This window comes from Amblyraja radiata, chromosome 4 (genome assembly GCF_010909765.2).
Source record: "Amblyraja radiata isolate CabotCenter1 chromosome 4, sAmbRad1.1.pri, whole genome shotgun sequence".
In the NCBI taxonomy this organism is placed as follows: Eukaryota; Metazoa; Chordata; class Chondrichthyes; order Rajiformes; family Rajidae; genus Amblyraja; species Amblyraja radiata.
Window position 1 is genome coordinate 54,000,457 of NC_045959.1, and position 22,391 is coordinate 54,022,847.

Here is a 22,391-nt window from a genome sequence, read left to right on the forward strand (position 1 = left end):
TTTAAACCAGCATCTGCAGTTCTTTCCTACACATTTTGATAGGACTTTACTGGACTTTATCTTACATTAAATGTTATTTGTGTTATTCCCTTTATCATATATCTGTACACTGTGGATGGCTCGATTGTAATCACGCACTCTCTTACCGCCAACTGGTTAAAAACCTTTTCACTGTAACTCTGTACACCTGACAATAAACTAAACATTGGAGACCTGTGAACTATCATTAATCACACATCGGACTTTATCCTGCACTGAACATTACACTCTTTCTCCTGTATCTGTGTCCTGTGGATTACTTGATTGTAATCATGTATAGTCTTTTCGCTGACTGGATAGCACGAAACAAAAAGTTTTTCAATGTACCTCAGTACACATGACAAGAGTAAACTAAACTAACCATAATGAGATATATTAATGTATAACGTATACCTCTCTCAGTGTGGCTTGCTCTGGGAAGATGACCATAGGCCGGTAGTAGATTTTGTGACGAGTGTTGTTAATTATAACTGTCTTGTCTTCGACCACAAGGATCTGAATTCCATGCCGTACCACTGAAGATATGCAGAACTGACACAGCTGTGGAGCACAAGGAACTTATCAGTAAAATAGAAAGAAACAAAAAGAAAGAATTTGCACAGTACATAATAATCACTCTTACGCTTGAGATGTTACTTTGCATTGAATGGATTTCTTTTGAAGTATAGTTATAGATGTAATGTAGGCAACAACTTTGCACTCAAAATACACATAGGCACTTGCTGTTATCCCACTGACCCTTGCACTGAAATCTCTATTGATTTGTAGCAAGGAATGGGGAATATATAAATGACTCCCATGTATCCTGTTATACAATATCAGACACCATTAAGTTATGAAAACATATCATTGAGCTTACTTTTAGTTTATGAATTTAATTTATGAAATGATACTTTTATTTTTCAATGGTGCTTTCTTTGTCACATAAGCCACTACACAGTGCAATTCTTTTTGCAAACATTACACATGCAGGTGCCAGCATGTTTATTCAAAGTCCGGTCAGCCCGCACGCTCGATGTACTGGAGCAGTTCCCACGAACTGACGTCCTCTCCTCGTCTGGCCATCTTTGTGTCCCAGAGCCGCCTCCTGCAGCCAACCTTGAAGGCACTGGAGACATTATCCCGGTTCACCCTCCCACCGACTCTTGCTCTTCGTATCCGATGTCTCCAGCTCCCTCCCAGTTACGCCGTCCGACGAGCCTTGGGGTGGGTTAAATCTAATCACATGGGACCCAAGATAGATCACACGGGATCCAGGCTGAGCTGCCCAACTCGAGTCAAAATTGGCTTGGTGGAAGAAATCAGAGGGTGGTAGAGCTATGAAGCCAGATCCCCGCGGCCGAATGCAAGACATGGCGGACTACGACCAAGAGGGGGAAGCCGCTGAGCCGATCACTGCGCGGAGAACCCGCAGTCCACAGCCTGGAAGAGGGAACCCGCTGAGCCTGCACCTGCTCATCCCCTAAAGACCTGAGACTGGGAGGACGGAGCCGGCGACAACAACGGATGCGATGAGCGAGGAGCCCAAGGGCGATGGCCAATAGGAGGGGAGAGGGAACTGGGGTCTGACCTACTGCGCCCTCGAGGTCAGTCCCCCTGGGACACAAAGGTGGAAGGCTGAGAAGGACGCAGTTCGCAGATTGACCCGCACGTCCAAGGGAAGGCGATGGTTGGAGGTCCGTAATTGCCTGGTGCTTGCCGGGAACGGGCATTGCTCATAATACCTAGAGTGTGGACTGGACGCTTGAAAACGGTGTAAAAACATGGTGCCTGTTGCACGCTGACTGGTTAGCAGGCAACAAAAGCTTTTCACTGTACCTGGGTACACGTGACAGTAAACTAAACTAAACCAAACTAAACTACAGTTCCTCACACAGAGGGAGACGCGTATGTGTAAGGAGATCCAAGTTACAAGATAAAAGATACAAGATACATTTATTTGTCACATGTGCCAGTTGGCACAGTAAAATGTGATCACCATACAGCCATACAATAAAAATAAAGAACACAACACACGATAGAGTTCAACATAAAACATCCCCACACAGCAGAATCAAAGTTTCCCACTGTGAGGGAAGGCACCAAAGTCAGTCATCTTCCTCTAATCTTCCCCAATGTTCACCCGTGGTCGGGGCCTCCCCGAGCCCTCCGCAGTCGCCGCTATGGGCGGCCCGATGTTCAGGCCCGCTCGCCGGGGTGATGTGAGTCCGACGTCGGGGCTGGGGGGACCTCCTCAGCGGCCTGGACATCAGAGTCGGCCACCTCCTACCGCAAGTCTGCGGCTGCAAAAGTCCGCAGGCCGCGCTGGGCGGAGATGCAACACTGGCGGCCCTCGGCAAAGGGCCCCAGGACTCCGCGATGATGGTCAGCGCCGCCCGCGTTGGAAGCTCTCCCAAACCGCAGCTCCACGATGTTGGAGCAGCGGCACAATGCTCCGGAGCTCCAAACGGCGATCCAGGTACGCATCGCCCGCTCAGCGGTGAATCCAGCGCTGCGCCGCCGCTGTTGTAGCTCTGGTTCGGTTCCCGGTCCCTGGCAGGAAAGGCCGCTCCGATCCAGGTTATAGACCGACTCAGAGAAATAGTTGCGTCCCCGCTAGGAAGCGACTAGGAAACAGTTTCCCCCTTACCCTCTACCCCTCCCCCACATAGAAAAGTCAAAGATTCCCCCCAAGATTCCCACCAGACTTTAAACTAACTAACTTTAGAGTTTGTTGTAGCTGCTTTTAATTATGGTTTAAGGGCCTGTCCCACTTGGCCGTCATTTGCGCCTCATTTACGCGTCATATGTAAAATAGTTCGTCGCGTTGTGACGCACGGGTAGCGTGTGGGTAGCGCGGGACGGGCGCATGGCTAACACTTACGAATGTAATTTTTGGCCATCTTACTCAGAGTCCCCTTCCGCTGCGCAAGACAAGAGGATTTTTCCCATCGATTAAAAATAAAAGACTTATTAATGTTTAAAAAATGGTGAGATTCTCTCTCCTATCAATCACGCCATGAAGGCCACACCCCTTCTTGTGGGAGGGGGAGGGACTATAAAACCTGGAAGTGTGGGCGTGGCTCAGTCTCTACAAGATGGGGGAGCGAGAGGTCAGGACTCTCTGTCTGAGCTGTGAATCAATTGAATATACTGAATGTCTACTGAACTGTGAGTGTGGTTTTTAATGCAGTTTTTTATATTGTTTTGTGGTGTTTTATGTGGTTTTATGGTGGTTTCACCCTGCTTGAAATGGTATCAGTGCATTTGAATTTGGTGGCCTTGCACCCTGCTTGAAATGGTACGAGACTGCATTTGACTTTGGTGGCCTTACACCCTGCTTGAAATGGTATGAGACTGCGTTTGAATTTGATGGCCTTGCACCCTGCTTGAAATGGTATGAGACTGCATTTGAATTTGGTGGCCTTGCACCCTGCTTTAAATGGTATGAGACTGCATTTGAAGATAGACAAAAATGCTGGAGAAAATCAGCGGGTGCAGCAGCATCTTTGGAGCAAAGGAAATAGGCAACGTTTCAGCCCAAAATGTTGCCTATTTCTTTCGCTCAATAGATGCTGCTGCACCCGCTGAGTTTCTCCAGCATTTTCGTCTACCTTCGATTTTCCAGCATCTGCAGTTCCTTCTTAAACACTGAGGCTGCATTTGAATTTGGTGGCCTTGCACCCTGCTTGAAATGGTACGAGACTGCATTTGACTTTGGTGGCCTTACACCCTGCTTGAAATGGTATGAGACTGCATTTGAATTTGGTGGCCTCGCACCTTGCTTGAAATGGTATTTCAAGTAATAGCCATGAGTCATCTGCCAGCCCACCAGCCGTGAGTGAGTGAGCTGCCATCACACCAGGCTTGAGTGACCAAGAATCCATTCGGCCCACAATGTCCATAGTAGCCCTCTGGAAACCAGTCCCTTCAGCCCACAACACCCATACTAGCGCTCCAGAAATCTCCCCCCCCCCCCCCCACCCACTGCCCACCAATATTGGAATTGGTGGAAAGGTGGAATATTGCGTTGGGGGACCAGCCCTGCTGTGTGAACATGGGCCCACGTAGTCTAGTACATAACTAAAACTGTTCTTGTTATCTTCCGATTTGTGCGATCTTTCTATTTGCGCAAAAACTGTTCACGATAGCGCTATGATTTTTCACCAGTTCACTCACCATTCTACTGTACTGCAATTGCACCAGGTTTCGTTCCGATCAGTTGAATGTCGTAAGAGTTAGCCACTTCCTCCTACACCTCTCCTCCTCCCCCCAACCCAACACCCTTCCTCTACTCCCACCCCACACCCCTCTTCCCCCCACCACACGCCCCACTTCCCTCCCCTCCTGCATATGGAGGAGGGGGAGGGAGTGATCAGGGATGAGGGGAAATGAGCCGCGCCTGCGCAGTTAGGGGCTATGGGTGAGTGGTGGAATATTGCGTTGGGGGAAAGGGTGAGTGGTGGAATATTGTGTTGGGGAATGGGTTGCGTTGAGGGACCAGGCCTCCCATGTGACTGGGACCCAACGGGTCCCACTTAATCTAGTATCCCTCTAAATCTATCCTATCCATGTACCTGTCTAAATGTTTCTTAAACGTTGTGGTAATACAAATCTCAACTACTTCCGCCGGCACCTCGTTCCTTGCATCTATTAAGCCTTGTGTGAAAATGTTGCTCTCAGGTTCCTACTAAATCTATCCCCCCCTCACCTTAAACCAAAGTCCTCTGGTTCTCGATTCTCCTCCCTGGGTAAAAGACTCGGTGCATTCACCATATCTATTCTAACATATGGGTGTGCATCAAAGAACAATATTTCAAGTAGGCTTTCACCTTTCATTTCACAAACAATCCAGAAACTTTAGTGTTAAAATATCCTCTTGTTCATTAGTATCTTACATTTCTTAGAAAACTCATAAATTACTTAAAAGTTCATCAAGCTTCAGGCAAAACACATATGAAGACTCACATACAGGTTGGTATGTTGACAATCATAAACAAATTACATTATCAACAACTTGCAATTATCTTGTTTTTTTATTATCAAATAAGACCTGAAACTGAGGCAAGTTGGGAAATATTAGAAAATGTAAAGGAGTGTTTTAAAAGAGGAATGTAGAAAGGTAGGGAGGTTTAGGGAGGGAACTCTACAGCGTTGGGATAGGTATTAATGATACTGGTGAAAAAAGATGAAGCACTATCACTATCAAAATTAGAACAGGTATTCCTAGCAAGTATGTGCAATGGAGAAGCGTCATTGTTGAGGTAATTCATCATGATGCAAGCACTAATTCATATAAAGCAAACATTGATTTAATTAGAAACATGTCTAAAATTAACATCAAATAATTAAAAACATAAATGACTAGAGGTGTAGACAGGGTAGTGTGGCTGTCCAAATGAGTAGGGACTTTGTCCCTTTGTCAACCCTACTAGCTGTGGGACAGAGTGGATGGAAGCAGAGTGCACCTCGCCCCCTCTCCTTCACAGGTCAGGGCTGCGCCATGATGCTCGATGTCAATTTGTTTTAGTTTTTAGTTTGTGAGATGCAGAGTGGAAACAGGCCCTTTGGCCTACCAAGTCCGTGCCGACCAGCGATCCCCGTACAGGAGCACTATCCTACAATAGACACAATAGGTGCAGGAGTAGGCCATTCGGCCCTTCAAGCCAGCACCGCCATTCAATGGGATCATGACTGATCATCCCCAATCAGTACCTGGTTCCTGCCTTCTCCCCATTTTCCCGGACACCCTACACACCAGGGACAATTTACAATAGCCATTTAACCTACAAACCTGTATGTCTTTGGAGTGTGGGAGGAAACCAGAGCAGCTGGAGAAAACCGACACAGTTACAAGGAGAACGTAAAACTCCATATAGACAGTACCCATGCTCATGATCGAACACGGGTTTACAGCACCAGAGACCCGGGTTCGATCTTGACCATGATCCTCTGCCCACTAAGTCTACACTGACCAACGATTCATTAGTCCGAAACTCCATGGACAATTTACAGAAGCAAGCAATTAGACAGGTACATCGATAGGAGAGGATTAGAGGGATTTGGGTCAAATGCAAGCAGGTGGGACTAGTGTAGATGGGACATGTTGGCTGGTGTGGACAAGTTGGGCCAAAGTTTCCACACTGTATGACATGACTCTATGAGAATAGGTTAGTATGAGAGGGATTCAAGTTCAGGTAGTGGGCTGGATCCAGAAGGATTAACATAGAAACATAGAAAATAGGTGCAGGAGTAGGCCAGCACCGCCATTCAATATGATCATGGCTAATCATCCAAAATCAGTACCCTGTTCCGGCTTTCTCCCCCCCCCCCCATATACCTTGGATCCTGCATATACAACATCTGGAGCGTGGATCGCCTCGGCGCAGAGGGAGAACAAAGAGGGAAGAGACAGAGACTTTAAGATTTTGCCTTCCATCACAGTGAGGAGGTGTTTGGTGAACTCACTGTGGTGGATGTTAAATTTGTGTTGATTGTGTGTTTTTGTCATTTTTTATTACATGTATGACTCCAGGGAAACGAAATTTCGTTCAGACCGAAAAAATAAATAAATTCAATTCAATTCAATAATTCATTCTATGCAGAGTAAAATTATCCAACTTAGACCAAATAAAGAATGATTAGGCCATTTTCAATAGATGCAACAGGGAGGCTACAGGGTCCATTTACAGATATCATGAAACACTAAAGAAAAGATCATTTAAACAGCTCATGCAATTTTGGCTTTTTACTCAAGGGGGTGGACGTAGAGCTAGATTTATACAGGTATCTGGCAAGTCCACAATCTGGAGTAAACACAAGCAATCTGGGAACCTCAGGAAGGATGTACGGGTCTTGACCAGATGATAGCACAGATTCTGCAGCAAGATACTGAATTAAAATACAAAGACAGGCTTGCATGGACAGGGTTTTCTTTTTTGAAGTGTAAAACCTGATCAAATACTTAGAATAACTGCTGGCTCCAGTGGGAGTGTCCAGAACAAAGGGGGAAAAAATAGAAAAATACTTCAAAAGTTAGAGCCAGGGTATTTAGCAGAGGTATGAGGAATCACTTTGTTGTACCAAGGGTTACAGAAATCTGAAACTCTGGCCTAGAAATGGAATTAGAAAAAAAAAGCCTGATTTTAATGCATAAATCAGATAACATTTTCAAGTCAAATTCTGGTCGGATATGTAGAGTAACTTTAGGCAGTATCTTTAGAGGTGTTGATGAATTGAGAGACCTTGAGGTGCAAGTTCATAGCTTGCTGAAAGCGAGGATATATATGAATAGTGTTAAATAAGGTATTTGTTATGGTTGCCTTCACAGGCTGAGGCATCGAGTACAAGACTTGGGATGTCATGTTGAAGCTGAACATAACACTGGTGACAAGCATTTGAAGGATAAACATGTGAGGTCACATTTCTGATATTACGGAAAGGATAGCAATAGAGAGAGTGCAAACGATATTTACCAGAATGCTGCTTGGAATGAAGGACTGTGGATGTAAAGAGAGATTTTAAAGAGGAAAGTGGCCCATGAAGGCCAAGATAAAACTCCATACTTTTAAGAACTTGGAATTCGAAGGGCACAAGATGGTGCCAGAAAGGTGGCTATTCTTCGTGTTCGATCCTGACTACGGGTGCTGTCTGTACGTTCTCCCTGTGACCGCATGAAATTTATCCAGGTTCTCTGATTTCCTCCAGCATTCCAAAGACGTGCAGGTTAATTGGCTTCTGTAAATTGTCCCTGGTGTGTAGGATAGAACTAGTGGATTGTTGGTCAGTGTGTACAAGGTGGGCAGAATGGCCTGTTTCCTTGCTGTACCTTTAATTGAACAAGTGCTTGCGCCTTTGACTGAAATCCTGCCCCTGGAAAGGAAGATCCCGGCGAGCCGCAGCCGTATCTCGACAGCAGGCCCGGCTCGCCAGCCGTGGAACCAAGAACCCACCTGGAGTTGTCCGAGTCTCGTCTCCTGCTCAACCCCGAAGTCCGGGAACCGGGGAGTAGAATAGAGGGAGTCTGTGACGGCGGACGCTGGACAAAAGCCCGTTTTCAAGATGACGGCGGACAGAGGAGAGGATCAGTGTCTCCAGAACAATGGGACTTTAAGGCCAAGATAAGACTGCACTCTGTTAGAATTTTGAAACTTTGTGGGTGAAACGTGGCAACGCTTTGTGTACTGTCTCGGTGAAGTCTATTACACTACAACTGTTGCACCTTTGTATTTATCTGATTGTGTTTATCTGTGGTATGATTTTACTGGATTGAATGCAAAACAAAGAATTTCGCTGTGCCTAAGTACATAGGTAGCGGTTAAAAACAATCATCATCATGATGAAAATGGACCAGACTTATCCAGTAATGGTTCACTCTTGAATAGGTGCCATTTCCCACTTATGCTCTGCACATCTGACAATGTCATCAGTGTGCACACTGTGTATTTTTGACTTTCTAACAGGAACTGGATCAAAAGATCACGAGTTGTGACTTTCACTGCCAGCTGACAACAAAACATGAAGTGCAACATCCAGGAAGTTGGGAACCAGATGCAAACTCAGCTGGGACTTAGCCTTACTCACACTAGCAGCTTAGTATGGACCGTTAAGTGATGCCATTGTGCAGGCAGAGAGCACCTACGAACTACACAGCAGTTAGCATTAGGGTAAAAGAATTGTGCTTCCTTCGCATAGTAAACAAAAAGCATCAATCTGTCCATCTCCCTTGGAGTTTGTACGTTCTCTGTGACCGCATGGGTTTTCTCCAGGTGCTCCGGTTTCCTCCCTCATTCCAAAGACGTGCAGGCTTGAAGGTTAATTGGCATAGATAAAATTGTAAATTGTCCCTAGTGTGTTGGATAGTATTAGTGGATGGGGTGATTTTTGGTCAGTAAGATCTCGATGGGCCGAAGGGCCTGTTTCCATGCTGTATCATTTAATCAATCAAAGGTTGAAGCAGCTTACAGGAAAGTGTGTGCATATCAAGGAGAATAAGCTTTCATCTGACCACTGTGAAAAAAATGATACAAAGTGCTGGAGTAACTCGGTGGGTCAGGCATCATCTCTGAAGTACATGGATAGATGATGTTTTGGGTCGGTACCCTTCTTCAGACTGATTGTGGGGGTAGGGGGGTAAGAAAACTAGGGAACAGGAAGAGGCAGGACAAAGCATGGCAGATAACAGGTGAACACAGGCCAGTGGGGTTTTGATATGGAGATGGTTGGGCAAAAACCAGAGATTAAAACAGAAGATGTGGGACAAAAGTATTGAAGCGTTGCGAATTGTGAAGCTGGAGGAAGGAGTGTGGGTAGAAAGGTTCATGATGATCACGTGCGTGTCCAGTTTGGTATGGGGAAAAAAGGGGGGCAGGGGTGGTTTGAGTTGTAAAAGGTTACTTAAAATTGGAGAATTCATTGTTCATAGCGTTGGGTTGTTAGCTACCCAAGCGGAATATGAAACGTCTACATTCTGACTACTGCGGTTGTGAATACCATTCTGAATGGTCAATGGTGCTTTATTTGTCACCTATGCAACTGCACAGTGAAATTATTTTTGCATATATTACACATGTGGGCGTCGCCACGTTTTGGGCGCCATTATTCAAAGTCCAAAGTCTGATCAGCCCGCACACTTGATGAACCGGAGCAATTCCCGCAAACCGACGTCCCTCTCCTTTCCTTGCCCGGACATCTTTGTGTCCCGGGGGTTCCCCCTGCAGGTAAGCTGGAAGGCGCTGGAGGCATTACCCCGGTTCATCCTCCAACCAGCCCGAATGCAACTTTGCTGGGCTCTTTTCCAAAATGATCCAAGGGTGAAAGACAAAAAAAACCAATTGTTTCAAACTGACCTTCTGATGATCTGGGAAAGCACCCAGTTTTACATCTGTGTCAGTGACCCCTTCTTCATCCAGCGTGATGATGGCACTACTGGGGTAATCCTGCCACTTAGGGGAAGTGATATCGTGCACCAGCCTGATTGCAGTGGATTTGTGTACGGTGTTGGTACTGGCCCAATAGATACCAATCTGAAAAGGATCCTGCAAACAATTGTTAAAACACATATTGTTATATGTCTCATGGCATCTGCAATGGATTTAGAAACAAGGAACTGCAGGTGCAGGTTTACGAAGAAAGACACAAAGTGCGGGAATAACTCAGCGGGTCAGGCCGCATCCCTGAAAAACATGGATAGGTGACATTCCGGGTCGGCACCCATCTTAGATTGTAATACAGAGAACATTACAGCACAGGAACAGGCCCTTCGGCCCACAATGTCTGTGCTAAATATGATGCTAAGACCATGCTCCATGCTAAGACTCGTCTGCCTGCACATAATCCATATTCCTCCATTCCCTGCATATCCATGTGCCTATTGGGACAACAGATGGCACAATGGGCTAAGTGTTCGGCTGGCGACCGGAAGGTGGCCGGTTCGAATCCCGCTTGGAGTGCATACTGTCGTTGTGTCCTTGGGCAAGACACTTCACCCACCTTTGCCTGTGTGTGAATGTGTGTGAGTGATTGGTGGTGGTCGGAGGGGCCGTAGGCGCAGAATGGCAGCCACGCTTCCGTCAGTCTGCCCCAGGGCAGCTGTGGCTACAGAAGTAGCTTACCACCACCGAGTGTGACTGAGGAGTGAATGAATAATGCGATGTAAAGCGCCTTGAGTATTAGAAAGGCGCTATATAAATCCCATCCATTATTATTATTATTATCCAAAAGTCTCTTCAATGCCACTATCGTATCTGTTTTCTCTTGGCAGAAGATTGCAGGGAGGCCTGATAGAAGTATATAAAATTATGAGAGGCGTAGACAATCAGAATGTTTTTTCCAGGGCGGAAATGTCAAAGAGTTAAGGTGAAGGGTGCAAAGTTTAAAGGGTAAATGCAGGGCAAGTTTTTTTTTCACAGGTTGCCTGGAACACATTGCCAGGGGTGGTGTTGGAGGCATATATGATAGTGGTGTTTGAGAGGCTTTTAGATAGGCACGTTTAGATATACAGGGAATGGAGGGAAATGGACCATGAGCAGACAGAGGAGATGGATTAATCTTGGCATCATGTTCGGCACAACTGTGGATTGAAAGGCCTGTTCCTCTGCTGGTCTTTTATGTTCTAATTCTAATATGTATAGGACAAAGTAAAATGGTTCAGTCTGTCCTGAGCAGTGATACAATGGTGGAACACTAATATGGCACCTAGATCTTGGTTCCTAAATCAAATTAATGTATGCCCAGTAAGACTGGGAAGCTTAATTGAAGTTGAATTGAATTGAAATTGCATTGAATTGAACTGCATTAATTTGTATTGAACTGAACTGAATTGAAAGATAAGACACGGAAACAAGTCCTTCGGCTCACCGAGTCCACATCAAACATTGATCAGCCATTCACAGTAGTTCACACACTTTGAAACTTTCCTATCTGGGATTCAAATGATTAAACAGGTTGATTGAATAACACAAATGTAAATCACAAAGTCTCCCCAGAAATTAAAATCCTGTCTTTTGAAACTCTACTACTTCTTTTTCAACATAGTAAACAATGTGTCTTTAACCCATTTACCTTGAAGTTTGGCGGTACAATGATTTTCCCAGCTGGTACCTGTACCACGATCTTTTCACCTTCAAACAGCCAGAGGTCCCATTTGGACTGGTTGATGAATAAGGCCCAAGGTAGCAGTTCCACAAGAAGGGTGTTGAGGCAGGGCTTCCAGGCAGACAACTTAACCTGCATTGGACTATCCCACTGAGCAAGAGCCTCACTGCTGTGTTTGCTGTACATTAAAGAAACAGATTAGTTCTTCATTATCATTGCTGGCAGTTTTGTGCTTGAAACAAGTATTTAAGCTGTCATAATTCCTCATGTCAATAGTGTCAGATCCTTAAAAAAAAAAAATTTTTTTGTTTAAAGGTTGCCAGAAAATGTTTACACAAAGATTATCCCCAAATTCTTTTGTGTTAACTCTACGATCTTCCTAGACATAGCTAAAATGACATCCATCTTCTGAACTGTGGATTAGCGCTGATACTCTGTTTTGATTCAGAACATTACAAAGTAAGTATGGAGATTGAATGTCTTAAACAAAACCGTGACAGACTTGCAAAGAAAACGGCTGCTTTGTAGCCAAAGCATTGTAAATGTATATATTTTATCTCCAATATAAATATTTTCTTGAATAAAGATGACACAGCAAGCACATTCAGAAACAAGTTCATACTGCTTAAATTCCAATTGCGTCCTTAAGAATTATTCTTAATCCGGTGAAAAAGTAAATAGTTTTATAAAAGAGGATACTAAAATAAATCTGATACATTATTATGTATGATGGCTCATATCTGGCAATAGCCATGAGCTTGAAACAAGAAACCTAAAATGCTGGTTTACCAAGAAAAGACACAAAATGCTGGAGTAACTCAGCGGGTCAGGCAGCTTCTCTGGGGAACATGGACAGGTGACTTTTCTGTTCAAGACATCAAACTAGCATCTACAGTTCTTTGTTTCAAACGTTTGACAGGTATGGGCGAGGGGGAGGCAAATGGAACTAGTTTAGTCAGGCAACATGGTAGGAATGGCTTGATGGGCTGAAGGGCCTGTTTTTTACAAAGAATGGAGATGTTCAACATTAGAGAGCATCGCTATAGAGTGAGACGGAGAAAGACTGAAGAAGGGTCCCAACCTAAAACGTCATCTATCCATGTTTAGTTTAGTTTAGAGATACAGCGCGGAAACAGGACCTTTGGCCCACCGAGTCACGGCTGACCAGCGATCACCACACACTAACACAATCCTACACACTAGGGACAATTTGCAAATCTTTACCAAAGACAATTAACCTAACAAACCTGTACATCTTTGGAGCCTGGGAGGAAACCAGAGCACCGGGAGAAAACCCATGCAGTCACGGGGAGAACGTACAAACTATGTACAGACAGCACCTGTAGTCAGGATCAAACCTGGGGCTCTGGTGCTGTAAGGCAGCAACTCCACTGCTGCGCCACTGTGCCACCCCATTTCCTCTGCGGATGCTGCCTGACCCGCTGTGTTACTCCAGCATTTTGTGTCTTTCCAATAGCCATGAGCTTACGGATTGAAGAAGATTTGGGCTACGTTATACGCAGAGTAACATACACTATAATTACAACCATTTGCAATAAATATTTAGCAGATAATTAATCCCTGGCAGTAAGTTTCAGGCTCTCACCACACTGTTTAATAAAAACTTGTCTCACATATCTCCTTTAAACCTTCCCCCTCTCATCTTAAGACCCGTTGTCTTTGACATTTCCACAGCTGATAACAAACCGGGCTGTACAGTAACTGAATGGTTGCTTGGCATTACCTGTCAGTTTCCTTTGTAATGTAAGGCCAGGCTAGGCGTGCATCAGTGTCCACTTTGTAGAACTCTGCAAGTAACTTGCTGGCTGAACGTTCCCTCTCTGGCCCCTGGGCGATTTGTTTAATAAGGGCTGTTGAAATCGGGACGGCACATTGGGATGCTTCATCTTCCTCTCTGTAAAAGATGGGAACAATTTCTGCATTTAACTGTGTTCCATTTCTTGCCCAGTTTTGAAAAAGAAATTAGTCATAGCGCATGAAACAGGCCCTTCGGCCCAACCTGCCATTGCCGACCAACATGCCCCATCTATACTAGTCCCAACTGTCTGCGTTTGGCCCATATCCCTCTAAACGTGTCCTATCCATGTACCTGTCTAAATGTTTCATATGGGACATAAGCAATAGTTTACCTTGCTTGAAACGTCAAATGGTGCACAAGTTCTGGTGCCACATTCAGAAGAGACACGTCCTGTCCTTTGCCTTTGATGAGTTGGGGGTCTTTTAAACCCAAGCTTCGCCTCTCCACATGTAGAATAATGGCATCAGGGAGATGACTTCTCATCACAAAGAGAGGGCTGAAAACCACCTGCAAACAAAACACAAGGCACTTAGTAGTCTTTTGAGATCTAATTAAATGATTGCATCAGCACAACCGTGGCCAAGATAAGAGCAAGATAAGAAAGACAATGTATTTTACTTTGGAGTCACGTGAGTGACTACGTGAAGAACCCCGCCAGGATGCATGCGTGTCATATCGCTACACGCATTGCAACGAGTCACAGCAGGGGGAACAACGTTCCCCTTAGCGGCAGAATTTGAAAGCCGGGAACAGCAGGTAAGGAGACTCTGCGTTCTTTCCACTTACTTTATCACAGGTGGAGGCATGGACAGATCCCGGAAAAACAAGAAGGCTGCGAAAAAGCTGGCGGGGGAGAACCGCGGAGTTGCGGGCAACCAGCAGCGGCCAATGGCACACCAATCTCCCGTAATGGGAACAGCTGTGCCCGACTTCGCCCCTGCACCGGCCAAATCAACACCACGGCCGGGCGGTAAAGCGAAGCAAAAAACTGACAGAGTCGTTGACTCCGATGAGTCCGACTTTGAACAGCCGCGAGCGGCCAGTGCCCGTGAGCATTGGGGCCGGTTGGAGCGGCTTGAGGAGCAGCCGCGAGCGGCCAGTGCCCGAGAGCATTGGAGCCGGTTGGAGCGGCTTGAGGAACAAGAGCAGCCGCGAGCGGCCAGTGCCCGAGAGCATTGGAGCCAGTTGGAGCGGCTGTTGGAGCAAATACTCCAAAGTGGCAGGCTCCGGGAGATGGAGACTAGTCACAGTGGGCAGCTAGTAAGTCCTACAGCAGTACCTCTTGTATGGCTGCACAGTGCTTCTCCCTCATCAGAGCGGAGAACGGGGGGTCAATTCTGGGCTGACCCTGAAGAGGGGTGTGCAGAACATACTCCTAGTGTGCATGGGGTGCAAGAAAACCTATTGGATATGGTGTCCCAGTTCATTCAACCTGACCAAACTGGCCAAAACCAGGAACTTAAAATAGCTGCAAGTATCGACTACATGTCATTCAATCAGTTACAAGGACAGGCATTATTGGACACCACAGCAAGACACTTACCACCAGGGAACTGCAAATCACTGAATATTCCCAGTGTCAACCAGTGTATTTGGAAACATGTCGGAGCATCCATCAGAGCCAGGGACTTGAAACTACAGAAAGTTCTGAAAGTCCTAACAGCGGGAATTACGGCTTTCGCCCGCACAATAAACGAAAAAGACATGACACAAGATCACCAGGATGCACTGGCTTTATTTTGCAACTCCCAATACGATTTAAATAGTATTAGGAAGAGTGCCATCCAACCGGCTTTAGACCCCAAATTTGCAGGCCTGCGCAAACCTAGAACTTCCAAACCACCAATATTACTATTTGGAGGTGACTTATCCAAACAGGTAAAATAACTTGACGAAGAGGCTAAAACCCTGGGGCTCATTAAAGCAACGTCTAAAAACTACTTTGGCCAGAAACAGCACCCCTACGCACCCACCAGTCGGACAAGATAAACTGGTGAAAGCTCGAAGGCCAGGTACACTCAACATCGGTCTTTTTTAGGCCATGGCCCAGACCGGCCTTCCTGGGAAATGCGCAAACCCCCAGACACCGGCGCCTCAACGTCCACGGAGGATACCGAAAAAGCAATAAACCTACCACTGGTAACCATGGAGGTAGGTGGGTCTGGTTCCTGACGAATTGAAGGGAGCATGGAGGTTGGTGGGAGATTACACTTCTATCTGGATGCATGGAATAAGTTAACTATCAACACTTATATTTTAAGCAGTATCCAGGGTTATACCATAGAATTTATACAAAAACATAACCCTCCAGTTCAGCATGTACCGAACCGAATGTTCGTGCTTACAGGCAAAGACAAATCAAAAGCACACGCTGAACTACAGCAGCTTTATAAAAAAGGAGTAATTGAGAAAACCCAACACGAATCACAGGAATTCGTGTCCAATATCTTTATCAAAAACAAGAAAGATGGTGGTTGCTGCATCATCATAGATTTGTCTAATTTGAATACTTTCGTACAATATATTAATTTCAAGATGGAAACCTTTGTTACTGCTAAGCAATTGATTACCAAAGCAAGGCAAGCATCGATTTAAAAGATGCTTACTATACAGTACCCATAAGAGGTGACCACAGATGTTATTTAAAATTCAACTGGATGGGTCAGGCTGGCAGTACAGGGCACTACCTAATGGTCTAACATCAGCCCCAGGCTGTTCACTAACATTTTGAAACCAGCCCTAGCGTTTCTGCGGAAACAAAAACACATGGTAATGGCATATCTAGATGACATACTTATTGTGGGCAAAACTTTGGAATTGGCTACACAAACGGTAACAGCCACAAAACAATTATTTGAAAAACTGGGGTTTATCATCCATCCAGTTAAATCTAAATTAACGCCTTCAACCACAATGGATTATCTGGGATTCACCATTAACTCAGTTCACATGTCAGTGACTTTGCCGAAAGAAAAGGTTACAGCCTTAATAGAGGCTTGCAGCAAAATCATTGACATCACTAAACCATCCATCAGACTGGTAGCAAGAATAATTGGCAAAATAGTGGCTGCGTTTCCAGCCACACAATTCGGACCTTTACATTATCAAAATTTACAGAGGGCTAAAATACGAACACTCAAAATTAATGGTGGTCATTTTGACAGACCAATGAAGCTACCAACAGAGGAGGGAGATGGAATGCACAGGAGGCATCATTATTACAAACACTGGGCATAAACTACCTGGAAATGTTAAAGTGCATTCCATGGCCTTAAGTCATATTGTTCTGGGTTATATCACCAGCATGTTAGACTACAAATTGACAACACCACCGTGGTAGCATATATCAACCATATGGGTGGAAACAAATCGACATCATGTGACAATCTGGCCAACACAATTTGGCAATGGTGTATCCAGAGAGATATTTGGATATCAGCTACCTACTTACCAGGTAAACTAAATTTAGTGGCAGACACCAGGTCACGCAAATTCAATGAAAACACCGAATGGATGTTGGATAAAAATGTATTTGCTGAAATTACAGCACAGTATGGAACACCAGATATCGATCTATTCGCATCCAGGCTCAATCACCAGTTATCGAACTATGTTGCATGGGAACCAGACCCTGGAGCAGCGGCAACAGATGCATTTTCGCTGCATTGGGGGAAATTGTTTATTTATGCATTCCCTCCTTTCTGCCTCATCAGTCGGGTATTAAGGAAAATACAGCAAGACTCTGCGTCTGGTATTTTGATAGTACCCGATTGGCCAAATCAACCATGGTTCCCGGTGACACTCAACATGGTATTAGAACCATGCATCACCATCCATCATAGACTTAATTTACTGGTTCATCCCGTAACAAGGGAAAGTCACCCATGTCATAATTATATAAACCTATTAATTTGTAGAGTTTGAAAGCACCTCTACTACACCTGGGACTGACGGACCGAACAGTGGATATTATTTCAGCGGCCCACAGACAGTCCACCAAAAAACTGTACTTGGTATACATCAAGAAATGTACTGTCACAACAATAGTATCACCCTCAGATCTATGAACATCCCATCTGTTCTGGAATTCCTGGCAAGCCTCCGTTACGATGAGGGGCTCAGTTATAGTGCCATCAACTGCGCCAGAAGTGCTCTGTCAACATACATGTGGCAAAGAACAGAGCGTCATTCTGTTGGGACACACCCCCTGGTAACTAAACTCATGAGGGGCATTTTTAATGTTAATCCCCCAAGAACCAGGTACTCCCAAATATGGGATGTGAGCATTGTACTGACCATGTTAAGAAACTGGTCTTCAGCTACAGCTCTGTCCCTACAGAAACTGACTATGAAAACAGTCATGCTGATGGCCTTGGTCACGGCACAAAGGGTCCAGTCGCTACAGAAACTAAGGCTGGACAACATGACTACTTCATCTGGAAATTTAACTTTTCACATCAATGAATTAGTCAAACAGAACAGACAGGGGTCAGCAGGCCTAAAAATAGAATTCAGGGCCTACCCGACAGATGGTCGTCTCTGTATTGTAACACACTTGCTATTATATATGGAGTATATTAAGATCATCAGAGGCAAAGAAATGGCACTTTTAATCAGCTACAAACAGCCACACAAAAAAGTGACAGTCCAGACCATCTCGAGATGGCTAAAACAGGTCCTAATAAAGGCTGGAGTAGACACTAACATTTTAAAATCTCACTCCAGCAGGGCTGCAGCTCCATCGGCAGCTATGAAGTTGGATGTTCCTATGGACCAAATCCTCAAGACAGCAGGATGGTCAACGGAGAAAACTTTCCAACGATTTATAACAAACCAGTAATTGAACCTGGAACATTTGCAGAAACAATTTTAAGTTCTGTAATATAATTTTACCCCAGAAATAGGGGCTATAATTTGGTGTTAATAAATTTATCGTTGTTTTTTCAATATCGTATTGATGTCTAATGATGTTAACACTATTCTCCCCATAATCAAGGCAGATGTGATGCATGGACTCGTTTCCACGGCAAGGAATCACAGAGCTTTAAAATCTTCACGTAGTCACTCACGTGACTCCGAAGTAAAATAGTAAGATTAAACGAGAACTTACCAGTTCGAAGTTTGATCGTTATTTTATGAGGAGTAACGTTGAGGGAATACGTGCCCTCCGCTCCCACCCTTGATCATATACTCAACTGGTATCTTCTTCTCTAATCTTACTATGTTTAGTCATTACAGTTATCTGTGATTTCACACCGCTGTTTTGAAGAATGACACGCATGCGTCCTGGCGGGGTTCTTCACGTATTCCCTCAACGTTACTCCTCATAAAATAACGATCAAACTTCGAACTGGTAAGTTCTCGTTTAATCTTGCTATTTTGGGTAGTTTTGAGATACAGCACAATGCAGACCCTTCGGCCCACCGAGTCCACGCTGACCACGATCCCAGTAAATTAGCACTATCGCACACAATAGCGACAATTTTTAATGAAGCCAATTAACCTACAAACCTGTACGTCTTTGGACATCTTAATCACTTCTAAGCAGAAATGTTGCTGAATATGTTTAGAGATACAGCATGCAAGCAGGCCCATTGGCCCACCATCCATGACGACCATCGATCACCCGTTCTCACTAGTTTTATGTTACCCCACTTTCTCATCCACTCCCTACACACCAGGGGCAATGTGCAGAGGGCAATAAACCTACACATGCGCATGTCTTTGGGATGTGGGAGGAAACCGGGGCAACCGGTGGAATCCCGCATGGTTACGGGGAGAACGTACAAACTCCACACACAGACAGCATCCGAGGTCAGGATTAAACCCGGGTCTCAGGCACTGTAAGGCAGTAACTCTACCATATGTTGAGGCAGCAACTCTACCAAATAACATGGTGATTCTTTTGGGCGGCCGATACAAGCTTAATGCCTTAATGACCCAAACAGCTTAATGACCCAAACAGCTTTTTAGGATTATTAAAACAAATTGACATTGAGTCAAATAGGAGATATCAAGATGGATTACTAAAAGCAACAAACAATCTGCAGGAGGAACTCAGTAGGTTAGGTAGCATCTGTGGATGGAATGGACAACCTGATATACCTCTGTGACAATTTTTGGTAAGCAGTGAACTTGCACTACAAGGTTCCTCTGCACATCAATACTCCTGAAGACAATGCCATTTACAGTTAACATTTGACATTCCAGATGATTGTCTCATTGTTGTCAGGATTGAATTCCATATGCTACTGTCCTGCCCAACTTTCCAATTGATCCAGATTATTCAGTATCCTTTCAGTTAACCTCCTCACCACAATATCACCACGTTATTTGGATGCATTTTATGAACTAGATTGGCAGGGGGGTGGGATCTCGAACAGGACAGAGGCACGTGAGAGGCTAGAAGTTGGTATGGAGGATGGTGAGGGAAAGGTTAGTGCATAGAATAAGCAGGTGAAAGGCGGAGAGCGAGGAAGGAGGGCTGGTTTAAAGTGCACATATTTTAATGCAACAGGCCTGACGGGTAAGGCAGATGAGCTGAGGGCATGGATAGATACGAGGGACTGGGACGTTGTAGCCGTGACTGAAACCTGGTTAAGGGAGGGGCAGGACTGGCAGCTCAATGTTCCGGGGTACAGGAGCTTCAGGAGTGACAGGGGTGAGGAAAAAAGAGGAGGGGGGGGGATGCATTGTTGGTTAAGGAGGATATCACGGCAGAGGTCAGAGGTGACATTACGGACAGTTCGTCTAGTGAGGCTATATGGGTGGAGCTGAGGAACAAGAAAGGGAAGATCACCTTGTTGGGGATGTACTACAGACCCCCCAATAGTCAATGGGAATTAGAAGAACAAATATGTCAGGAGATTGCTGACAGCTGCAGGTCAAATAAGGTTGTTATAGTAGGGGATTTTAACTTTCCCAATATAGACTGGGAAAATCATAGTGTGAAGGTTTTAAATGGGTGCAATTCATCAAAAGTGTTCAGGAGAGTTTTCTTAAGCAGTATGTAGAGGCCCCCGCACGTGAGAGGTCAACGCTGGATCTAGTTTGGGAAATGGGGAAGGGCAAGTTAATGAAATGTTTGTGGAGGAGCCTTTTGGGACCAGTGATGACAGTTCGATTAGGTTTAAGATAGTTATGGATAAGGACGGAAAGGGTCCACGTGTTAAAATGCTCAACTGGGGTAAGGCCAACTTTGAGGCTATGAGAGAAGGTCTTGCTCAAGTTGACTGGAGGTTATTTGAAAGGAAAGGAACATCAGCGAAGTGGAATGTTTTTAAAAGTGTGCTGACAAAAGCTCAGGATATGTACGTCCCCGTTAGAGCGAAGGGCAAAGCAGGCAAATGTAAGGAAGCTTGGCTGACGAGGGAAATTGAGGCATTGGTCAAAAACAAGAAGGATGCATGGGACAGGTATAGGTAGCTGTGATCAAGTGCATCCCTGGAGGAGTTTTGGAAACTAAGGAATAAACTGAAAAAGGAGATCAGAAGGGCAAAAAGGGGCCAGGTAATAGCTCTGGCGGGTAGCATTAAGGACAATCCCAAAAGATTTTATAAATACATAAGGGGGATAAGGGCAACCAGAGAGAAAGTGGGACCTCTCAGGAATCAAAGTGGTCACCTCTGTGTGGAGACACAGGAGATGTGCAAGGTCCTCAATGAGTACTTTACCTCTGTAGTTACCGAGGAGAAAGACAGGTCCTATAGGTCCTACAAGGAACTTGGGGCAGCCAATGGAAGTGTTTTGAGAGCAGTCAGTGTTACCGTTGAAGAAGTACTGAAGGTACTATCATGTATGAAGAGAGACAAATCTCCAGGGCCTGATCAGATATATCCAAGGATGTTGCGGGAAACTAGAGAGGAAATTGCGGGAGCACTGGTTGAAATTTCCGAGTCGTCCTTAAATACAGGAGGCAAATGTTGTGCTTCTTTTCAAGAAGGGCTGCAGGGAAAATGCTGGGAACTATTGTATAGGTCGGTGAGCTTAACATCTGTAGTTGGAAATTTACTAGAGAGTATTCTGAGGGATAGGTTATACAGGCATTTGGACGGGCAAGGGCTGGTTTGGGATAGTCAGCATGATTTTGTACAAGGGAGGTCATGTCTCACAAATCTGATTGAGTTTTTTGATGACGTGACCAAAAAGATCGATGAGGGCAGAGCTGTAGATGTTGTGTACATGGATTTTAGTAAGGCATTCGACAAGGTTCCGCATGGTAGGCTGCTCTGGAAGGTTAGATCGCATGGGATCCAAGGAGAGATAGCTGAATGGATAGCAAATTAGTTCCATGTAAGGAAGCAGAGGGTGATGGTGGAAGGTTGCTTCTCGGACTGGAGGCCTGTGACTAGCGGTGTGCCTCAAGATTCGGTGCTGGGCCCGTTACTGTTTGCCATCTACACCAATCATCTTGATGAGAACATACAGGGCAAGATTAGCAAGTTTGTAGATGATACAAAAGTGAGTGGTTTCTCATTCTCCAAATTTCATGAGAAAATAATCCAAGTCTTGGTTTAGTTTAGTTTAGAGATAGAGTGGGGAAACAGGCCCTTCGGCCCACTGAGTCCACACCAACCAGGGATCACCTCGTAAACTCGCACTATCCTACACACTAGGGACTAATTATAATTTTTACTGGCCAATTAACCTACTGACCTGTATGTTTTTGGAGTGTGGGTGGAGCACTCGGAAAAAATGAACGTAGTCACTGGGAGAACATTAAAACCCAAACAGACAGCATCTGTGGACAGGATCGAACCCGGGTGTCTGGCGCTGTGAAGCAGCAACTCTACCGCTACGCCACCGTGCCACCTAGTCAATCCAACGTCTCCCTGTAGCTGCAACCCTCTAGTCCACGCAGCATTCTGGTAAACATCCTTTACACCTATCCATAGCCTTCCCATCCTTCCTGTAATGGGGCGACCAGAACAGCACACTATATTCCAAATGCGGCCTAACC

At 45.1% G+C, this 22,391-nt stretch overlaps 1 protein-coding gene across 6 annotated transcripts in view; it reads right to left on the bottom strand.

The window, feature by feature from the left end:
- vps13b (vacuolar protein sorting 13 homolog B) overlaps window positions 1-22,391 on the bottom strand; it is an 806,769-nt gene that overhangs the window by 37,039 nt on the left and 747,339 nt on the right. For all 6 annotated transcript variants that reach the window (XM_033019455.1, XM_033019454.1, XM_033019453.1 and 3 more), the window contains exons 47-51: window positions 13,764-13,939; window positions 13,358-13,528; window positions 11,581-11,791; window positions 9,867-10,055; window positions 433-579 (exon numbers count right to left, since the gene is read on the bottom strand). In XM_033019455.1, coding sequence (XP_032875346.1) covers window positions 433-579; window positions 9,867-10,055; window positions 11,581-11,791; window positions 13,358-13,528; window positions 13,764-13,939 — 894 coding nt within the window. The remainder of the gene's footprint in view (window positions 1-432; window positions 580-9,866; window positions 10,056-11,580; window positions 11,792-13,357; window positions 13,529-13,763; window positions 13,940-22,391) is intronic.